This window comes from Anabas testudineus, chromosome 12, assembly GCF_900324465.2.
Source record: "Anabas testudineus chromosome 12, fAnaTes1.2, whole genome shotgun sequence".
NCBI lineage: Eukaryota > Metazoa > Chordata > Actinopteri > Anabantiformes > Anabantidae > Anabas > Anabas testudineus.
The window spans coordinates 11,294,525-11,316,215 of NC_046621.1; the positions used below are offsets into that span (position 1 = coordinate 11,294,525).

General features: G+C 40.6%; 2 protein-coding genes across 8 annotated transcripts; one reads left to right on the top strand and one right to left on the bottom strand.

Moving 5' to 3' along the window:
- Window positions 1-456: 456 nt before the first annotated feature.
- Window positions 457-15,399, bottom strand: LOC113158840 (RAS guanyl-releasing protein 1). Of its 4 annotated transcripts, none has more exons than XM_026355113.1 (17): window positions 14,958-15,399; window positions 14,194-14,369; window positions 9,693-9,798; window positions 8,150-8,212; window positions 7,924-8,055; window positions 7,445-7,598; window positions 7,076-7,249; window positions 6,210-6,326; window positions 5,836-6,111; window positions 5,336-5,416; window positions 4,504-4,608; window positions 4,216-4,325; window positions 3,587-3,731; window positions 3,410-3,446; window positions 2,850-2,975; window positions 1,121-1,446; window positions 457-1,019 (listed from the first exon to the last, which is right to left on the bottom strand). In XM_026355113.1, exons 1-17 carry the CDS (start codon window positions 15,092-15,094, stop codon window positions 885-887), a joined length of 2,400 nt encoding a protein of 799 aa, XP_026210898.1. In that variant the 5' UTR covers window positions 15,095-15,399; the 3' UTR covers window positions 457-884. The 4 variants fall into 4 exon arrangements, with proteins under 4 accessions (XP_026210898.1, XP_026210899.1, XP_026210900.1 ...); XM_026355114.1 differs by having other exon boundaries at window positions 2,862-2,975; window positions 14,958-15,396; XM_026355115.1 differs by lacking the exons at window positions 8,150-8,212; window positions 9,693-9,798; window positions 14,194-14,369; window positions 14,958-15,399 and adding an exon at window positions 9,140-9,679.
- Window positions 14,355-21,368, top strand: exd1 (exonuclease 3'-5' domain containing 1). 4 transcript variants are annotated; one of them, XM_026355117.1, is made up of 11 exons: window positions 17,913-18,325; window positions 18,446-18,514; window positions 18,607-18,640; window positions 18,723-18,796; window positions 18,880-18,956; window positions 19,080-19,166; window positions 19,273-19,377; window positions 19,457-19,537; window positions 19,664-19,807; window positions 19,912-20,103; window positions 20,395-21,368. In XM_026355117.1, the coding sequence occupies exons 1-11, from the start codon at window positions 18,196-18,198 to the stop codon at window positions 21,109-21,111; spliced, it is 1,710 nt and encodes a 569-aa protein (XP_026210902.1). In that variant the 5' UTR covers window positions 17,913-18,195; the 3' UTR covers window positions 21,112-21,368. The 4 variants fall into 4 exon arrangements, with proteins under 4 accessions (XP_026210903.1, XP_026210904.1, XP_026210905.1 ...); XM_026355118.1 differs by lacking the exon at window positions 17,913-18,325 and adding an exon at window positions 14,355-14,428 and having other exon boundaries at window positions 18,607-18,796; window positions 20,395-21,366; XM_026355119.1 differs by lacking the exon at window positions 17,913-18,325 and adding an exon at window positions 14,375-14,394 and having other exon boundaries at window positions 18,607-18,796; window positions 20,395-21,366.
- The last annotated feature ends 323 nt before the right edge of the window (window positions 21,369-21,691 follow it).

A 21,691-nucleotide genomic window follows, 5' to 3' on the forward strand; every position in this document is an offset into this window, starting at 1 on the left:
ACAATAATTAAATCACAGGGCTGCACAACAAAAATAGTATCAACATGATGCCAAAAAACACAAACATAAATAATTCACATAAAGTACCAGTATACTGTACAAAATCTCACTCTGTGTATGAACTGTGTAGTGTTTTAGGCAATAAATATTAACAGACTGAAATCTTCTTGTGCATTGGTATGAATGGGAGCAATGATACAGAAAAATAACACTTCTGTAAATCAGAGTCTGCTGCTCTGCTGTAATCAGTGAGCTCTTGTTATTACTAATAACAATACCAAACCTGTTTCATATACTCCACGAACCGTTTCGCTGCACATACTGTACTGTACGGCAGGCTCACATTATATACGTCAATATAAATACCTGACCTCATTAATTGATCAAAACCTGATCACACACATTCTGCTATGTTTCCATTTTAAAATACTGCACTCCTTCATTCGGTATCATTCATTTTTATGTTTACATACTTCTAACAGGAAACTCCTTGTAAAGGTTCACTTAAAAAAAAAAAAGAGATCAATGTTGATTGCAATGTAAAATTGCATTTGCACTTAAAATATCTTTAAAATGTAACTCTACAGTCTTTTTACACTGCAATTTTCATGTATTTTTGTCATTTTAAAAACAAGTTGATGCATCGTATTTACTGTATCTCCTGCCGCAAATCTCTTTATTGTTGACTCACTGAATGGCTTTGTCGATTGGTTTTATATTATTAGCATTAAACACCATGACTATCTATGTGCATTGTGTCCCACTTCATATCATCTGATACTGAGTTGTCAGCATCAGTCTCTTTATTCTGACAAATGACTGACATGTGCTACCATGTGGGGGCAGCAGCGGTCTCTGAAGGAGTTTCAGCAACAAGTATGTGCCTAGGAGGAGGAGTCCTCCTCCACAGGGTGGAGAGCATGCCTCTTTAGCAGAGTCTTTAGGATCTCCACCTCCCGCTCTGTCTCCTTCAGCTTCTTACGTAGTGTCTCGTTGGTTTTCTGGAGCTTCTGGTTGTCCTGTGAAAGAAACAGTACATTTATATAATATAGCCATAGTGTGTTCAAGTACTGTATAGAAGTAGTTAGAGAGAAAAATGAATTTTGGTCCTTCTACTCACTAAATGCAGACAGTCATAGCTAGGTTTGCTCTCTTCTTCTGGCTCTTTAGGCTTTTGCACAACAGATGCTCTGTTTTCCCACTTGGCACAGTGTCGCTGCTTCCTCTGGGGCACTGGGCTGGGACATGAGGTGAGGGTGGGTGTCGTTGGGACTAGCAGAGAAGGCTGAGGTCGGCTCGCCTCCGGAGCTCCAGAGAAAAAATGGGGTCCCTCTGTCTGAGTGCCACTGTGGACCCTTCGGGGCCTTGCATGGAAAGTGACTGGGGAGTCTGGGCTCCAGTCTTTGCTCTCATCTGGTGGGTAGGGGAAAGGACATTCCTCTGAACCTAGAAATAAGACAAATGGAAAAGATTGTTAATCATGGTTTAATGTGTGACTGTGTGCTTTCCAGCATTTCATCATTATATGTTTTAAAGGAAAATAAGCTCACTAAGATTTTTTTTTGTGTTTTGCATTGTAAACAGTGACTACAATACAAAATGACTCACTTGAGTATGTTATAAAACAACATCATCCCATCCCACAGCTAAATGAGTCATGTGACTCAACATGTCATAAAACACGCATGAGTAAGCAGCTGAACATGTTTTCACATGCTTATGGTCACTGACTGTCACTTCAGATTTAGGAAGCAGCACAGTAGGACTACTGCTAAAGCAGAGGTTGTGAATGATGTTTGGACAAGAAGTAAAGCTGTCAAATTGTCTGAAGCCTTCCACAGTGTGGCTCATATCCTGCCAAAACAAAGGTTACTTTGATACAGTGTTGTCTGATGTAGTCTGGTTTATTAATTGTCTCAGTGTGTCAAAGTTAATTCCCTTAATTCAAACTGTGTTGATGTTGTTAATAGAGTTCCCCATGCTTCTGTACTGTGTCCACTTTTTTTTAGACAATACTAATTTAAGTGTTAAAGCTATAAATGAAGCCTGTATTAATTCAAGAAAAAAACAAAAACAAATCTGACACTGTTCATATTGTGACAGCCCAAAGGACGAAAAAAGATGTTGTCACGTATAAATATCTTAGTGTGTGGTTTGACAAATGCCTATTTTAGGCAGCATGGCATGCACATTATTAACTGGTTTTAAGTGTTGTTAATTTGTGTGTTTGATTCTGTATTTTCCTGTGTGAAATGAAGATGACACCTTGACCAAGTCTCTCTGGAAAAACAAGTTACTCGACCTGGTTTAGTACAGATTAAATAAACAATTAATTTGTAAAAGGGATGTGTTAATGTAGCCCCCATGTTTTTGAAGATACGTCAGTCCATAGTAAGTAAAATCGAAAGAACATCTGCTCTTTGTATAGTAACTTTCATGTAGTAGGAGGGCAGGTTTAGTATTACTGTAAGTGAAACAGTTCCCAATGACAGCTGGAGGGAAACCACCCAGACTGTTGACCCTGTGCACCATAGTTTTCTTTTAACTGCTGCAAAGTTACGTGAAATCATGTAAATTCTGACTTTTAAGGTTTTCTAAGTGTGACAGGCAGTGATTACAGTAAAGTTAACAGTTCTTATTTGAACCACACGGTTTAAAAAAATCTCAGCCACAAGGTGGCACATTTTAAATGATGTTAAATGCATTGTTGTTGTCGGCCTACTGAGAGTGTGCAGCTGTGGGAACTTGTGTAGAGGGCTACGTGATGAATAATATGTCCATGTGTGTAATAGTTTGCGTGCATAAATGGATGCATATGCTGGTAATGAACCTCAAAACCCCAAACCCACCCTCTGTAGTACCCGTAGTGACAGGCGTGGAGCTCGGTGTTGGACTGTCATTGGTCATTTTGGCGTTCTTCTTGCACTCAAACGCCACCTGATCCTTGCACAGCTTGTGGCAGTTCATCCCGCAGTCTGAGTAGGCCAAAAGAATGAACAACATGTCACAGCAGGAACTACGATTACCGTAACTTCAACAAACTGACTTCAACTGGCTTCTCTTTGAGCGTTCTCTGTTTTGCAAATGCAACTCTCAAACGTTTGCATGCTTACTGTCAAGCAAACAAATAGTTCTCACATCTTTTGAAGCACGGGGGAGGGGAAAAACTGTGGTTCTGACTGCAAACTCTTTTGTCTTTTTTTTTTTTTTTCATGTGTTGCAAGGTTCAGCTCACAACATGCAACTCAGAAAACCACACTACACCTTCCTAAGATAGCGTCACTTTACCTGCTCCCCACAAGACACGGTTTGTATCTATCAACAGTATGAAATTCAAGCATGATACGGACATGTGGCCAAATATAGATATGGCAAGGTTTCACAACATACAGTACAGTGTACCAATTACCTTTGCATCTGTAGCCTTGCTTGATGACACCCCACAACTGTTTAGAAGAACATGGAGAAAAACTATATTACTATATTTAAACATCAACAACAAAAGAAAAAAAACGAATCAAATATTATTTGCACATTGCAATGAATGTTACTTTTATTACTTTACAGTTGTTGTGTTTTCACTTACAAATCCAGAGCAGTTGTCGCAGAAGGTGGGTTTCATGTATGTGGTCTCCTGGAAGTTGTGGACAAACCCGAGACCCAGTTTGGAGCAGATGACACTGGCACGCATGAAATAGGCTGTGATCTCATCTCTGTTGACAAGGCCTTGCCTGGGCACGCCAACACATACATGGGCATGTATAGTTTAACAGAGCAACTAGTAGCTGGAAATCATTCAGTGTTAATGGAACATTTAAAGGGATATTTTGATGTTTTCATATTTATAATACTTTAACGTTTAATGTCAGACTGATTTATCTATGACTACACCCATCATCTGTCTGTGTAGTGTTAAACACTATGTGCCGCTTTGTCATTGTGTAATGTGAAAGCAAGATTAACTGTGATGGTTTGCATGCTTCTGTCTAATTCAGGGATCATATGTTCCTCTGTGGGTTTTAAACATTATTTTATCACTGGGCGTTCATGAGAAATAAAAGACTATTTAGGGGTAGCAGGGGTTATGGTTAGTTCTGCAGCTATTTTATGTTTCCTGTTGCTACACTTGTCACTACAAATACCACTTTTGCTTCCTCTCCTCCTATGAAGTCACAAATGAGCTCGGAGCAAGTGCGTGACAGGTCGAACACTCACTTCTCTTTGTCCATGACACAGAAAGAAAATGGAAAGCTAGCAGCAATTTTCTCGAAGTCCTCTTGAGAAATGAAGCCGTTCTCATCGTGATCGTAGTTCTTAAACACAGACTGTGAAAGACAAGAGCCAAACACCATTGTTGCTCGAGTGTTGAACAATAGCTGCATGAGCAGGCTGTCAAAATGGCTGCATGCAGAAGACTAGGTAGAATAAATGATGATATAATGGCATAGAACAGCAGTACTGAGTAGCTGTGCAGATGCAACACTTATAACAGGAAGCACTTACATCCACCATCCTCTGCACATGTTTGCTGATGGTTCGTGGGTCAGGTTTAGGAGCCACTCCTGATGCCCAGTCCACGACCACAGGAGGTCTAGAGGGAGTGGCTGGCTGATAGGAGAAAAACAAAAAACATTATACAATTTTATCTGAGTAATTTTAATAATCTAAAACTATGATGATCGCCAGAAGCAGGAGCGACATTGTGAACTAAGAATTAAAGCCGCAGTGTGCAACTTTATTGTTGTTGTTGTTAAAATATGTACTAAAACATCTTTATGTGGGGAGTCTCCCCCTTCCAATCAGAGAAATCTATTTTTTGTTGTTTGACTGGTGAGGTTCGTAGAATTATTTTTTATCTTTATTTACATTTCACAACAACCTGCTCCGAATGGGCTGGTTGACATGTATTGATTGATTTGGAGTTTTATTCTACTGATAGCTTGACTTCCAAAAGTTACACGCTATTTGCTTTCTGGCTGAGAGTTAAATGACACAATTAATAACACTCTTTGGCCTGTATGGTAATACAGCAGGAAACAGCAGCTGGTTAGCTTTGTTTAAAAAAATGGGGAAACAGATAACCTGGCTCTGTCCAAATGCAAAAATGATTCACCTCCTACTGTCTTTTGAGGTCAGACCTATTCTTGGCCCCTATATTTTGGTTTTTGCACAGATTTCGTTCAATGGTTAGATGTTTCCCCTTAGTTCCGGGTAACATGAACCGCCCGCTAGCAGTTGCGTGACATTGTTTTTTATCTTCTCATCTAACGCTCCACAACAAAGCAAAGACGACTGGTAAATGGATGAACTTAGGGTGTCTGTTCCCATCACTCACAGGTGCTTTACAGTTCTTGGGCTCCCTGGCGTAAGACAATTCATAGATCTCATCCTCGGTGTAGTAAAGGTCCAAGGACAGCTGAGGGGAGATAGAGATAGAGTCTTCATGTCAGGACATGAGTTGTAAACAGAAAGAGAAAGAGCTCTCTGTATCTCTAGATTTCTCCTTGAAACATGCTTTGATGAGGGCAAATTTAGGTCACGGGCTAACTATTATCTCTTCATGGGCATTCTGTTGTTCAAGTATGATTACAGTGCTGCACACAGATAACACAACAATACAGCAATCTGAACTCACTCTCATTCACACTCAGTTTTATCACCCACACACTCATAGATCATAGGCTCTCATCACACCCACACAAGCGCAGACAATCCACATGCTGTAACACGCTCATTTGCATCTGTGTTTGCATCTAATTCAATGCAGTGAATTAGGAAGCTACATAACAATTTAAATATATTCTAAGTGCATAGTTGTGCTGAAAGGCGCAGTACCGTCAACAAATGGACCAGATCCTTGTTAGCATCCAACCTTGGTGGGACCTGCTGGAGCTGGATCAACTCATTAATGTGACTGTAGAGGGCCTGGAGCTTCTGAACATTGATCTTGTTTTCCTCCACATAGTCGGACATGGCCTCGTTAACTGAAATCAGGTCTTTGAGGTGGACACCCAGGATAGGGATTTTAAAACCTGAACACTTGTGGTAGGCTTGTCTATAGTTGTCATAGTTTCTGCAGGAGGAGAGCAGGTCTGTCATTTCATTCAGCACCTGGGGAGTGAGTAGAGTTTATCGTAACAAGAATATTTAGATCTTTTAATTTGATGCTTTTAAATCAGATCGATCTCACGTAGTCAGTTATCCTTTACCTTGGTGGCGTCGCTGGGTACATGTGAGGTGGTGTCTTTCAGTCTGGAGATCGAGCTGTGACACAGGCCTCCTACCACCGCCATTAGTGTATTGTAGTTGTGCATAAGATGTAGACTCTGTTGGACACACACATATCAGTCATCCTCACACACATAATTAAACTAGTTCCAGGTAGCCCTGGTTATATAATCCACAACACTGGCGTTACATAAGCCACTTATGTTGTTGGCTTTTTCTTACAGAGCTCTGATATCTCGCTCCTTTTTGGAAGTGCTTTTCCCTCTCTTTTCAGTTCTCTAATTCGTGCTGTCACGGAAGCATTATGGTGTGAAATTCGTTTCCACACCCATGGGTTTTTAGGTTTGACAGCAGTGAGCAGCAGCAGACTGGTGCATTTGTGTTACAGTGCAAGAGGTCTTCCAGACTACAAGGCTGTCTATCGGCTCCCTGAAGCCAGCACATCATTTCTAAGCAGGCTGCATGTTGAGGTGCCTCTAAGAAGCAATGTCTGACTGATCAGCAACCACAATCACCAGTCATTTCTTGTTGTCCACTTCCCCATACTCCTCACTATGTGTGTCCCACTTGATGACTCTTTTATCTTATATTTATGTTTTTTTTGTTTTGTTTTTTTTGTAAATTCTTTGGAATTAAAGGTCTTCAGAATTATTATCATCTAAGTGAATAAGCATAATGCAGCTGACAACTATGTAGCATCTAGTTTGACAATAAATCTTCACTGGTTAGAGATGGTGTGTGAACAATAACACATATACAAGAGGAAATGTGTCAAACAGTTCTTTTTTTTTTGATCAACCAGGAACAGAAACTAAGAGTAGCAGCGAAGGGCTGATTTAACCACTACCTGTGCCACATGGATGAATTTCGTGAAAACCTCAGCTCTCAGTTGAGCAGTCGGTCGGCTTAGCACCATCAGCTGAACCCACTGGGAGATACCATTACACAAGGCAATGGAACGCTCCATCACGGGAATGTCCTTCATGCAGCAGTTGCGAATGTAATTCTGATAGTCTACAAACTGGCAGAGAGAGCAGAGAGAGGACGGTAAACTGCTGCACGGAAACTGCAAGGCATTTCCCGTGGGGAGGAAATACCAAATGGTTTTGGCTCATGAAGAAGCATGCTAAATAAACAAATCATATCTGTGCAACCTTTATACATTTGTGATGTCTGCTGATTTGTCTTTTGTGCTGAAGTGAGTGCCCATACTCACTGATATTCTGCAAAAAGATTTAAACTCCAGGTAGGTGAGATGTTCAGCCAGCTCAATGGGCTCCAGGTGATCAAAAAGAAGAGAGACCTTCCTCTTTTTGCTGCTGTTAGCTTTGATCTTCTGGCTGGCCTTCCACGACCAGTCCCGTTCATTTCTAGAACAAACCATGGAGCATAACATGATCACACAGACAAAAGTTAAACCTTATCTGAATACGTGTTGTCATGTGTGAAATACTGTATAATACATGGTGTATATAATACACGGGAACATAGAGACTCAAACATAATATATACATGCACTGCATATGTGATCTAACTTTAAAGCTACTTCAACAACCTCGAAGCTGCATTATTCAGAATTGAAAGTCGTTATTCTTGATCGTGACTGATGTCAGTACTTTCCATGACTGAACAAACAACTGAGAGTCATGTAGGCCTAATGTCTCAGTTGCCAGCTGGTCAGAGATTAACACTTACATCCATTTGGTCTCTAGGAGAGAGCAAAGATGCTCCTGCCCCAGCTCTCTGATCAGCTCCCGGAAATGGTCCAAGCTGTCAGACAAGTCGTGGTTCAAGCGAAACATCACCCAGAATTCCTGAATCCAGTGCCTGGTGGTCACAAATTATACAACATGACTTCTGCAAAAGAAACAATTAAAGATAGTTTCTTAAAATGAGTCAATATTTTAACTCTTAAACTGACCTAATGAAGAAGCATATCCTCTGGCACTCTGTTGGCTGCTCATTGTCCAGTGCTGTTTTGAATGTAACACTTCAGCTAAGGAATTCATATCTACTATTCAAGTCTAAAAGCTAAAGCTGAGATTCACCAAGACACCAAGAAACAGCAGTGTTGCCGGCTTTAGCAACATTTTTGTTTAGGTGAAATTATCAGTTGGGTAAATTTGATGATCTTCAACATTGCCCTGGACAGGTGCAGTATGTTATGAGTAAATAATGAACATATGGTTGATCAGACTGCAGAGATATTTTTCCCACAAACAAGTCATTAATAAAAAAAAAAAAAGCTACAGCAACTAAACTAAAAGGCAAACAGAAATGACATTTGGTAATGTGGGAGGAGGCGACTGCATGAAGCAAAACTCTGATGAGCATCACTTAATGAATCACTCTGGCATCCAGACGTAAGTGAATAACAAAATGTAGAAATCTGAATTGTTTAGTGGCACGGCAGGGAGATGTTTTAAACTATGTCATCAGTTTTGTCACAATTTATTACTTTGGTCACCCTGCCCTCCACATTTTTTCACACGGTGATGACAAAAACAGTCCCCTGTGAGCATATCTGAAGTACACACTTCCTTATTTCACGAAGCAGCTTTTATAAATAAACTCACACTATGTCTCTCTCTTGGCAGAAATCAGCTTGGTGTGATGCACACAATAAGGCAAATTACGTCATGGGAGCAGAAGACTAGCCCACGCAATCCCAAGGCCAGACTGTAATGAAGGCTGTTAATGGCCCCTGATCCTTACCCACACACTGAATTCATTTGATGAATCCTTTTGGGTCTTCAGCTCAGAACGAGAGGGTTAAAAATAGCAGAGGGGCCATTCAGCAGTTCACACTGTGACGTGGGTTTGTGTGAGCATGAACCTCTTTCACAGAGGGTCTGTGTTTATATAAAGTTGAAGAAGTCGTGTATGTAAAAGAGAGAGAGGTAACTAACACCTGAAACTCCAAGGCTGCTCGCCGGACCAGTGACCTCCTCTGAGAGGCTCTGTGACGCCACTTCTGTTTCCTGAATGGAAGTGTAGATTACATGCCCTCCACTCGAGTCCCAACACACTACAAAAAAATATTTTTTTTTAGGGTGTGAAGTGGGTTAAATAAAATAGACTTGTGCAAAATACAAAAAAAAAAAAAAAGACCTATTGCCGAATGGTAATGGACTGCCTGTTAGTGAATGCATGTGAAACAGGGCTCAGAGTGATGGAAATTTACATAGTCCCACTAAAAATGGTTAAAAGACAGGTCTACAATATCTGAAGCAGCAGTAAACACGAACTGCCACTTTCCTATCAGATTTGACAGTGACAACTATGGGCTGCACTGTAAGCCAAGAGCTTGATTGCCTGTTGCTGTTGACAACCAAATGAAAGTAACACACAGCGATCTGATCCCATGCTGCATTTGGTGCTCAAAATTGGCCAGTCTATTGTTTGAACCATCTGGCTGTGTTGTAATAGTAGTTATAGCTTTATGATGGGCTGTTGAAGGATATAGAGTGATGAGTTTATCCAGCAGATCACTAGAAGAGATGAGGAGACGATGCATGGTGAGGGTGATGTTCAACAGGTGGCTGCTCCCACATACACAACCATCCGCGTCTGCAAGACAAAATTACTCCAGTTTACTGTTGCTGCAACAAAGTCGAGCGGCATTACCAGATAACATGTCATCACCTTAAAATAAATCATCTTGTGACAAGCCATGGGGTTTCCCCTCGCCTTGTTTTTACCAAACCAGAGTCAATTACATTTCAAACATCACATTTATGATGTGTTTGTGGTGGTTTAACCCATCAATGGGAACTTTTCCAAGAAAAACTGACAGCACACAATCAAATGACACATTTGTTTTAGTGGTAACTGGAATGAGAACATTAGCTGGAATAGCTAATGTTTAGATGTATAAACTCCAATTTGCAGTACATGCAACAGCTTATATGAAATCATATAGTTGATGACGCGATGTTCAGAACTGACTGAGGTTTGGAAAAATCAATTTTATATAAACTATAAACTTCTATATTTGCCATTTGGTGCCATGTATGACAGTTATGTAAATAATCATCATTTAAATTTAATCATTTAAATGTCCTTTAACTGACTATAACTGAAAGTTACTTAATAGAGAATTAATCAATTATTTAATCAGAATAAAAACATCCCCATCTTAGACTAAACTTTGCCTTAACAGTCAAACCTGTGCACATTACTTTATCTGACTTACACAATTAACACTTTGTAGATGGGCCTCTTATCAGTTAGCAGTTTTAAAACCTTGATTACAAATTTGTTTGGATCTTATTAAATGCATTGCACTGGGATGGGAACAAGAACAGATGACTGTATGAATCTCACATAATGCCAGATCACAGATATTTCTATCTGGGGATAACAGAGTTGGGTTAACCTAGTGACATACCAACTAATGCCTTAACGTCTTGTTATACTATTCACAGACTTCATTTCTGAAGATTTCCCTTTTCCTCTGATTGTATGAACCTCTGCGGCTCGCTTGCCTCGCTACCTTTTTGCTTCCTTTCTCCTCACACATATCTCACTTCCTCTCTTTGTGACCAGACTACCTTTCCTTATCTTGCATGTCTGCACTCTGTGCTACAAATCTTGAAACCCAAACAGAGAGGGAAAAATGTGTAAAACAGGCTACATGTATTCATATGGCCACATCAAACCCGTAATAGCCTCAAACACATTGTTCAGCTCATTTAAATGAAACAACGTGTCACTTTATCTTCTGTCCAACTTAAAACCACTGTGACGTTCAGTGAATCTGTGGTTGACATAGGAAGACAATTTAATTAGAGCTTTTAAGATATTATTTATACCATGGGGTATTTTAGGATGTTTACATCTTTTCTGACATAGTCTGAGCAGAACAAACACAGTGTGCTGGAAATTCAGAAGAATATCTGTGAGTTGACAACTCGAGTATTGTTTCTCTTTAAGCTTCAGTATCTTGACACCATCAAGGACATCAGGCATCTGAGGACCCACTTTTAAACCATATCACCTTGGAAATACCTTCGATACCATGGCAACATGTTTTCTAATCTCTGTTATCAGTAAGCAACTCACCACTCCAGCTGCAGCTGACTAATCCAACCCTCATATCCTGCATAGGGTGTGTGTCTGTTTGTAACACACAAAGCCGCTACCAGTTAAACCCAGAAAATGTCAGTGACCTCACCAGTCAAGTCAATAAGAGAGTAAAAGAGACAAGTGAAACTATTTCTAATATTTAAATGGCACATGGGAAAATAGCAGTGATGCATTTTGATGCAGTGAGGACAAGGGTATATGTAGAAATACCCCTTCTCCTTCTTGATCTGAATGGTACACTCATCTATTTAGTACCTATATTTTACTTAAATTATCAAATTTCCCTCCTGTGCTAGTTTACCGTTTGGTAACAGGGTGTGAATCTGTGAGACCTATGGCAAATGCACAACAGGAAGCCAGAACTCCCTGTCAGGTAAACAATTGCTCCATCCTTTTTTCACAACTTTCAAACCACTAACCCTCCCTGTGCAGGGTTAATTGAAAGAGGAAGTCCCTTTTTGGACTGTCTGCTAGTGACTGGGAAATCAGTCAAGTTGCCACCCGCTAAACTGGAACTGGGTGATATGGTGATAGACACAACGGAGGGAGCGCAGTGCCTGGCCTATGTTCAGGCGTATACTTAGACATCCATCAGCCACACCCACCCTGTGTCACTTTTCCTTGTTTTGACAGAGCTGGGTGGCCTCTTTGTTTGAGAGGAGTCCAAGTCAGATGCAGGATAACGGTTATCTCTTTGTACTGCCCACTTTAGCAGTATTTGTATGTTTTTTAAAGCAGTGATTCACACGCATGGGTCTTTCTGCACTTGCCAGGGGTGCATATGTAAAAGATATGAGCATTCCTAAACACCACTTGACTTGAGAGAGTTAGAGTTAGCCAGAAGTAATTGATAAACACCAATTTAGAGTCACCAATTTACCCTGACTGCATCCCTTTGGATGGTGAGGGGAAGTCATAATACACTGAAGAAAACCAACCCAGACACAAAGAGAATATGCTCACAGGTCCACACACAAAGGTATCCAGACCCTTATTGTAAATTCTGGGAAGAGCGTGGTAGAAAAAGGAGATAAAGGGCTGGGCGTGAGCTAGAGTCTCATGATGCTGATAACTTTGTTCCCAAAAGTTACATAATAGAGGTTTACAGTAAAGGATAAATGGATGAAAAAGTTAGCTTAATTGAATGAATCAATGTTTGAAACAGTTACTGTAGCTTAAAGTAATGGATAAGTGGTTGAAATGGTTATCTTAATAACTTAAGTCCTGTTGGTAGCCAACAACAGAGCTGATTTAAAAGCATGGATTAAATAGTGGAAATGTCTAGCTTCTGCCACTACAAGGAATAGTAGTAGCAGTAATAGTGGTGATACAACTGTAAACAATGACTAATAACCACAATTATATGATTAATAGTTCAAATCAGTTCAAACACGTTGGGTCACTGAATCTGCAGTGCATCTGGCACAACATCTGTCATTAAAACGTTGGGAAACACTGCTGAAAACTCCCTACAAGAATTATTTTCAACACAGCTGGATAAGTTACTGAGTTTTAAAAGATATCTAACTGAAAGAAACTATATGAATATAACTACAATGAACCTTTAATAAAAACCAGAACTCCAAACTAAATGTGAAGGACTATAGGTTGACACTGGGCATGTTTGAATGTGAGTTACAGCCCTGGTACTGTGGTTTAGAGAGAGTGATGATGTCAACACCTATTGATCCACACATCATAGTGCTCTGCATTTCAAAGGTTGGTCAGCATCTGAGGACCACTGTTCGGGGAGATGACCTTTTGGCTCAGCCAGGCTTGAAGCCGCCATCAGGTAATCCTTCAAATAACTCTTACGTGCACTCTCACATTTAAAAAAGGCGAACAGGGGCTCGCGGACCTTAGGTGTTCAGCTGTGATGTGGGGCTGGGAGGCCATTTTAGTAGGAGAAGCTGTTCAAGGAAAACTCCAATCATAACACACTGTTCTGACAGATACAGTAGGCCCTATCTTGAACGTGTGTGTTTACATCTCTCAAAGGAAGCGCTCAGAGCACCCTATGACACTGTGCCATAGGTTTCGTTAACTCTTCTCATTAATTCTGCTTCCTTAGTGGGTCTGAAATGAGCAGCAGGCTGTCATTACAGCCTGGTTCTACCTCTCTGCAGATAAATGTAGTTATGGGATGTCATTTTATGTGCAGTCCATTGTAACACCTCTCCATTGCTCTTGCTCCATTTGTGTAACCAGGCAACAGCAATTTGAAAGCTTGTCTCTTCAGAGACGCAATCACCATACCTCTGAGAGCACTCCAGACAACTTGATGAAGCCAGTGATCTTTGCTTGATGGATACGAGTATGGCCTTCTCAATCACTGCTGTTCTTTTTTAATTTGAAAAACCCTCCATTAATCTTGTATCCAGCGGAATATTAATATCAATCCAGTGACTGACAAACACAACTGCAGAAACATATGTAAACAAACTAGCGGGTTGTGTTATTAAAATCATGCAAAGCTAAATCCCAACATCAGACAAGGGCGAGCATCAATAGGAGGATTTTCATTTTAAGAATCGAAAATCCTACCAAAACAAAAACAAGTGCGGCTGTGTTAAGTGAATCCATTTTACTTTCAAATGAGAGGCAACGCTCTCCTTTTGTTTAGAGGCTTGTCCAAACTTGTTAAAGATTTCCAATTGCCAGAAAAAAGTGCTGGAGGAAACAGAGACTTCTTACACACGGTACATGTCCACACACAGACAGTGTGTTTCCACTGTTTGGGCTTGTAAACTTATCGTTTCTAGCAGAACTCTTCCTTTAAAAACAATATCCATGGAAAAAATGCTGTGAAGTGTTCCTGCTGTACACTTCACAGATCAACTTCTCTTTGTCAAAGTCAAAGCAGGTCAACAGACTTACCAAATGACCGCAGACATGCCTCGATGAGCTCCTCCCAGCTTCCCCCCTTGGTGAGTTGTCCCAGCGACATCATAGATTTACCCTGGGCGGTCTGGGACGGGATGGGTTTGTGGAACCTGTGTGGACGACCTGGAGGAGAAACCCTAGACCTGGAGCTGCATCCCACAGTCACCTTCCTGAAGGAACAGCAACAGGCAGAGAGTTAAGGAGGAGGGTCATGAGTGTTGTAATTAAAGTATGTTTCTCTGTTTGCATATGAGGAATGTGTTAATCCTTAACCTTATAAAAGCACATATTATTGTACATTTGAAACGATATATGTGATTCTAAGAAAAAACAAACAAACAAAAAAAAAAAACAGCCATTGTTTGAATTTATGAAACCCCCTGGGATTTTGCTATTCATTGTTCTCATTTCCTTCCTTTAACTTGGGGAAATACCGCTTGATTGCGGACATCCAGTTGAAACTAGTAAACAAGAAAGCATTTATTCTAAACATATGCAATTTAAGTGTAAAGGGGGCCAATAACTAGGAACAATTGAAGTTGAACCCCGCGTCGAGCCATGTGCGTAAAATACTTGGACACCGTCGATTGTTTTTTAAGGAGCAGGTAAACATACACCTGTTTGTCCACAGCAAACAGAAGCAACTCTGGCAAGTACAAAAAAGAAAATCACTTTACTGTTGAATAACTACTCACATTTCCCCCCAGACCGCACCTGAAACTCCTCAGTAAAAACCATGACTAGATTATCTGACTTACGCATCGTCCTTTCCCTTTTCGTCCGACGCTATACTTTCGTTTTGGTTGCTCTCCTTTGATTGGCATCCCATGGCGAGGTACTGGGCGACGAGCGGCTGAACCAGGCTGTCCATCTGTGTCCTCCTCGGTGGGAGCATTACATCGCTGTGCTCGGCTCAGTGCTCCTCCAGCATTGTGCTGACTAGTCAATGAACATTACACAATTAAGATTCACCCAGCTTGTCTGTGAGTGGGCGGCCGCGCTGCCGGGCTTGTCACTCACGCAATGTGGGCACTGTACTTCATCAGTCGTCACTGCTTGTTCCAAAAGTCGTGTTTTTACAGGTTTCGACCACACAACTGCAATTAAAGATTTGCTTTGGGCTTTCAAGCACTTCTCAGGAAGGGATGTCTAACACAATTGGAGCCAGTTAATTTGGTACAATCACCTCATTCACTTGGAACTGTGCTAAGGATGACTAATCTGATAATGAATTTCAGCCTCCACACCCACATGAAATCATGTAAATCACAGGTTTCTTGGGGGTCCTTCATCTAAATACATTTAGGAAAATGTCTGCAATGTAATTTCTCTTGAAACTTGTTGTTTGTTCAGTCTGCAGGACAGGAAAGGGTGGACTTTCCTCTAAAGATAACAGAGACTGCAGCTCCAATTCTGGCCTATAGGGTATGGGGGATGAAGGTGTAGGTGGTCCAGAGAAGATGCTTCCTGGAGTCTGCTGAGTCTTATCACACTCATCCTGTGATAAGGTAGTCTGTATAATGTAAACCACAATAGCAATGGAAACAGTGGTTGACACTGTTACTTGTTAAACACATGAAAAATATTGATTTACGTCACGTTGAAAACAGAAGCTAGATATAATTTGGTAAATGACACTCAACCACGCCAGAGTTAGTTTTGAATCATGCTCGTGATGAAGTGAAACCATTTAGATTTGTTTTCACTTCAGGTTGTTTAGTGCCCTTATTAATCTCATCTCTTAAAGTGGAAAATTGGTATCCTCCTACAGAGAGTGTCTTCTTAGAAGTGCTCCTTCAGTCCCTCACCTGCATAAAGAATATGCTGCAATAGATGACGTGAAAAACGTAATAATGGATATTACTAGAAAGGCAAGAAAAGAGAATACATTTGCATTGGGGACTGGTGATTACCCTGTTTCCACTTAACTTAAAATCAGTAGAAGAAACACCCCATGACAAGGAATAAAGCATTTCATGTCTAAGACAGCTCTGTCTCCTGCCCCCCTGAGCATCACCATTTTGATTAGATGCCTCCTGGCTTGTTGTCATATCTTCACATCATGTGTTTTCATTGGTAAATTGAAGTCATGAGAACCTGTAGTATTAGCAGCTGGTTACTTAAGATAAGATAGCTTATCTCTACCCTTTTTCCGCTCTCATCAGCCCAGTCAGAAATGCCCTAAGTCTGCCCCCATGTGGCACATTTAAAATCAGTCAAATCTGCTTACCAAAAAAAACTAAACACATTTTGTATGTATTCTCAAGCAATGAGAAAAGTTGCATACATTACATAATTATTTATTATTATTTGTGTTACTTTGACTACTGCTGCCTACTGTGTCACCATGCAACACTGAACCAACAACAAAATACTGATAAGGGAAAATGGAAAGGTGACTCTTAAACAAAGGTCATGAATTTCTGCTAATGGAGAAATACTGCTTGTGAAATTATATGAGGCATTAACATGGTTTTTAAGATCTTCTATGACTCTATACACAGCTAGAAATGTAACTAATTAAGCAGAAGTTGAAAAACCTTTAAATGTGTGAGTGATAACTAATATGTCAAATAGAGAAGAGAGCTGTGATGATGAAGTGAAAAGCTTTAGTTTAGTGAGTATATCATTGTTGGTCTTTTTCTGTCTGTTCATCAATACTGTTTGTATGAGCAAATACGGCAGTGTCATGTGTTATTGCAAAATACAGTATGCTTTATTAAAATGTTGTAAAAAGCCAGTCACTGCTGCAACTATGAACATCACAAATTATGCCTTTTAGCGGATTCACATTTTGGTGGATATTTGTTGTTGGCTGCACATCCAGTTGTTCCTCCAGGTTTTCCTGGGTCTGGTTTGTAATTTCTAGTTGACTGAAGAAAATAGATATTTCCACAATATTAAAAACTTTCAACACATTTAAGTTGCTCAGCTAATTTATACATTTGTAGTGGTTTAGTTGTTTGGAAATTATTAACTGTCTTCTAACAATCATCAGTGGCGCCTCCAAGGGGGCACCAGGGGGGGCCCTGGCCCCACCACTGAGAAAATACACAACCTAGAGATTAAAATTATAACTTTCCAAGCCGCCGATAACATATTACTCAATTTATCAGATGTATAAATCATTTCACGTTTATTTTTTTAATTTATGATAAGAACTGTTCTTGCTGAAGCCGATCCCGATGTGAGAGGCAGAGGTGAGCTAGAAGTGGCAGAGAGAGTAGGATGAGAGGAGAGCGCAGGTCCCTCTGCTCCTCCGGTGTGAACGACATGATGAGGATAGCCAGCACTGGTGTGAAGGCCAGTATTAGGTTATGCATAATGAGTTATCCTTAGCTGAAGCTCAGCATTCAGCAGAAAACATATCCTCTCAACGTCCATCTTAAAATCTGCTTCATGGGTGGCAACCTGTGGTGTCCAGATGTTACTGGACAAATGTGGAGTGGGCAGAATCACACAAGTCACAGTGGAAACAGATTTCAACTTTCAGCTTTGTTTCATATCTGATTCCATGTCATGGTCCTTTAGTAGCCACATGCCTACAGTTCATTTAATTTCCAATTATATTAAATTATATAAGGATGAAGAAATAAGCCAAATACATGTTTGTCACATTTACAAAATTTCATATGACAATTACCTATGTTAATACACTTCCTCTCATTTAATGCCACGCCTACAAAGATCATAACTACTTAAATATAGAATTATTCTCTGTGTTAGAAATAGTTTTTTTAATTTAATCTTCACATATTTTCTGGTTGTGTTACTCGTCACACCCCGGTGGTAGAAAGGAGAAAGTGAAATTACCGTGAAGCTTTTGAACGCAACGTTCGTTGCACACCATGCTAAGCTAGCTAGTGCGCTAATGATCCGTAGCTAGCTTAACGGTAAATAGAAAACGCTGCTTAGCAAGTCTTTGCTGTAGCTTAGAGAAAAGTGTGGATTCACCGCTGTTTAATTGCTTGAAACTACTTTAACATTATTTCAAAAATGGTCGTGGATGACGTCCAGTTCATGAACACCTTCAAAGGAAAACGTATCAAACTAACTCTGCAGACTTCTTCTTACTTTGGTGTCGTGCAGCGGATAAATCCCAACAAAACGCTGGTTTTGGCGGACGGTCGGATCAAGCTTCATTGTGCATTTTTAGTTAGGCCTCATGCAAAAAACATTGTTGATAAGTTGATAGTTGCTGCTTCTTGATCATTCACCTCAAGTTCACTTTTTTATGTCGTTGCAGTTGTGAGTTGCAGCAATGGCTGTAAACTGCCTGGCTCGAAATTATTCTTTGGACACGAAATACTCAACGGTGAGTACATTTTTTTTTAAATCTTAAAAACTTTAGGCGAAGTGACATATTTATACTAATACATAAAAAAATGTCTTTTGCATAATTAACAGTGGAATTTAGCAATGAAGCAAACGGTGGCAGTGGGTAAGTAAAAGGTGTCATCACTGGTGGCAGCACACTGTAGTGTTAGCTTAGCCATAAATGCAACATGTGTTATGTTGTACAGAAATATTCATGACAGAGTTGAAGACCACTTGAATGTGGACATGTTTCAACCAAACAGGAAGATGTTTGCATTGGGTGAGTGTTTCTAAAAAGCCATTGATTGCTGTAAAGTTATATTAAATCCATAAGCTATGCATTTTAGAGGATCCTTTTTCCAGATGATCATGATGATGATGAAGAGGACTACATCAACTTCGTAGTGATCGACGAATTTCATGAGAAGTTTGGACCTGCCGTAAGTTTATTTAATGTTCTTCTTTTCTGTTGCTTAAATCACTTGAATGGTCTTAACACACATCTTTCACTATGCACGCTATTGTCAGATGCATGTGTGCCGTGACCTGTTGTCACTCTTTAGGTGATGGACATCAAGAAGCAGCATGTGATTGGTGTGGGAGCTGATGGAGTCGAGGTGTTTCAGCAAGGGAGACTGTGTTGGCTGCAGGTGAGAAGCTCTGAAACACAGACCTATGCTCAAGTTTCTTTCTTTTGAAATCCCTGACTTTCTTCTTCTTTTTTGTTTTGTTTTGTGTTGTTCTGCATTTTTGTAGATTGCCACTAAACACAAAGTATACCTGTTTGATATCCTCTTACTTGGAGCTCGGGCATTTAAGAATGGTCTCTCTATGATCCTGGAAAATAAACATACATTAAAGGTAAGCATTGCAAAGAAAATCATGTTTAGCCACAGTGACGATTATTTTCATATTTATGCTGATTTTTCATTCGGTTCAGGTCATTCATGACTGCAGAGCCATTGCTGGATGTCTTATTGCTCAGTTCGGAGTGAAGCTGACCAATGTCTTTGACACACAGGTAAATATATATAATATATAGATATACAGCAGTTATAGTAACATATTTCGGAAGTCAACTTGAGTTGTGACATGTATCAGTTGTAGTGATATATGTTTGTTTTTTTTTCTTTCTGCACTTGTTAAGGTGGCAGACGTCATGTGCTTCTACTCAGAGACGGGGGGGTTTCTTCCTGACAGAGTCAGTACTCTCCAGGAGGTGGTGAGTCTCCATTTGAAGGTGCCGTCGTCCCAGCTCTTATCCCTTCAGATGAAATCACAGCTCACCAAGGTACAGTACATACACCTACTGTACCTAAATATACAGCCAGAAATCTGTTTTTACGGTGTAGTGGTAACTACATATGTGTATTAATGACAGACATTCTTTTTCAGGAGGAACGGGAGATGTGGTACAGGCGTCCATGTCCTGCACCGTTGCTGAAGGTGATGGCTCTATCCGTGATCCACCTGCAGCCTCTCAGATTGGTACTGCTGGACGCTCTCATGTTCGACTACATGGCCTTAGTGGATTCATATCTCAACAGCAGCCACTATGAACCTGATGCACTGGAGCATTTAAGCATGGTTGGTAAAAAGTGTGCAGATTTGAAATAACATCGCTAATAACAAAGGTGATGAATTACAAGCAAGGAAGTCTTTTTGGAATAGCACAGTAATATGTCATGCATGAATTTAAAGACTTAACACGTACTAGAGTAGACTTTACAGAAAACATAATAACTAGGAAAGATATCACAGAACCAAAGATGTTTCCTTATTAGGTACACAATGGAAATATGACATTCACTTTACCATAAATTTCTGCTTGCACCTTTTTGATTGGCCAGTTCATTGCTAATGTTATACAATCCACAGGAGACTGTGTTGGAGTTGCCCAGAGAGTTGAGACAGCTGGAACAAATCCACCGTGAGCGGCAGGAGCGGGCAAGAAACCACTACCCTATCACAGAGCGGGGTCTGCTAGCTCGATTCAACCCCCAAACTCAGTCTCCATCACAGACCTCACTTGCAGCAGGGGAGCAGAGCAAGACCCCAGCAGACTCCTTTCAGTCTGCAACTGCGGAACCACCATCATCATCACAAGTGGACCTTTGCCAACAACCACCCATAAATCCATTTAAGTCCACTAGTGGTGTACAGTCTGTGGATGTCCCTGCTTCACTCGACCTTCAAGCTCAGGTGTCAGAATTAAGGAAACAAATGTCTGATGTTAGTAACCTGTCTGTAGGTGGAGGCAGAGGTGTGCTAAAGGACACAGGAGGTAGAGGAAGACCCTTTGGGAATGTGCAGACAGCCCTCTCTTCACTACCTGCCATTGGAAGAGGCTTTCTTCTACAAATGCCACCAGCGGAGATCTCCCAGGAGAGCACTGGAGACATGAAAACCCCTGGTAGGATGGACATGGCTCCTTCATGCCCCAGTGTCACACTCTCCCAGGTCATGCCACAGCCTGCCACTGATGCCACTGATCACTCCAAAGACACTTCAGGCTTAGGAGAAGATAATTTTGCACCAACTCCCCAGTGCACCTCAGCTTTACTCAGTCAGTCATTCAGGTCTTTCAGAAATTAAGCATAACAAAGCCATATTTGCACATGCATCACAAATGCCTGCTGTTCAGTACTTTGATTTCCTAGAACGACCAGTAGATGTCAGTAAATATTCTGTTTTGTTCTAAGATTTGTTTGATGCCATGTGTGGAAAATAAAATGCATGTTTGAAATAAGAAGAGAAGGTTCAGAAATAATAGCTTTGGCTGTTGGAACATAAACTACAAGCATAAACAGCACAACATGCCCATTAAACCATAATGTAGTAAGCTTACCATGATTGATTGCCTGTACAGCTTGGCTCCTCTGTTGCAGTTAATTGATTGTGAAAAGCAGGCACAGACATTGATGGATCTGCTGTTAATTGAGCAAAAACATTGCTAGCTGCCACTTCTCTTGATTACTGGTGACCAAAAACCATTAGGCACCAGCTGAACTGTGATACTCATTCTCTGCTGCTTCTGTCAACAGTTCAGATGTACATGATCACAGGTGGTCAGCACCTGCCATGTTGTACAAAAGCAAATCTTATGTAATTTGCTGCTTGGGGTGCCATGCAGGCTTCGGAGAAGGGCACAGCACATGCACTTTGTTTTCTCTGG

Excerpts from the sequence above, each read along its gene's own strand:
- LOC113158840 (XM_026355113.1), bottom strand. The coding sequence starts at position 15,094 with ATGCTCCCACCGAGGAGGACACAGATGGACAGCCTGGTTCAGCCGCTC. Across the intron at positions 8,213-9,692 it reads CTGGATAAACTCATCACTCT|ATTCAAAACAGCACTGGACA; the intron begins ATATCCTTCAAC and ends CTGAAGTGTTAC. Across the intron at positions 6,112-6,209 it reads TACCCAGCGACGCCACCAAG|GTGCTGAATGAAATGACAGA; the intron begins GTAAAGGATAAC and ends CTCACTCCCCAG.
- exd1 (XM_026355117.1), top strand. The coding sequence starts at position 18,196 with ATGGTCGTGGATGACGTCCAGTTCATGAACACCTTCAAAGGAAAACGT. Across the intron at positions 19,538-19,663 it reads CCAATGTCTTTGACACACAG|GTGGCAGACGTCATGTGCTT; the intron begins GTAAATATATAT and ends GCACTTGTTAAG. Across the intron at positions 19,808-19,911 it reads TGAAATCACAGCTCACCAAG|GAGGAACGGGAGATGTGGTA; the intron begins GTACAGTACATA and ends ATTCTTTTTCAG.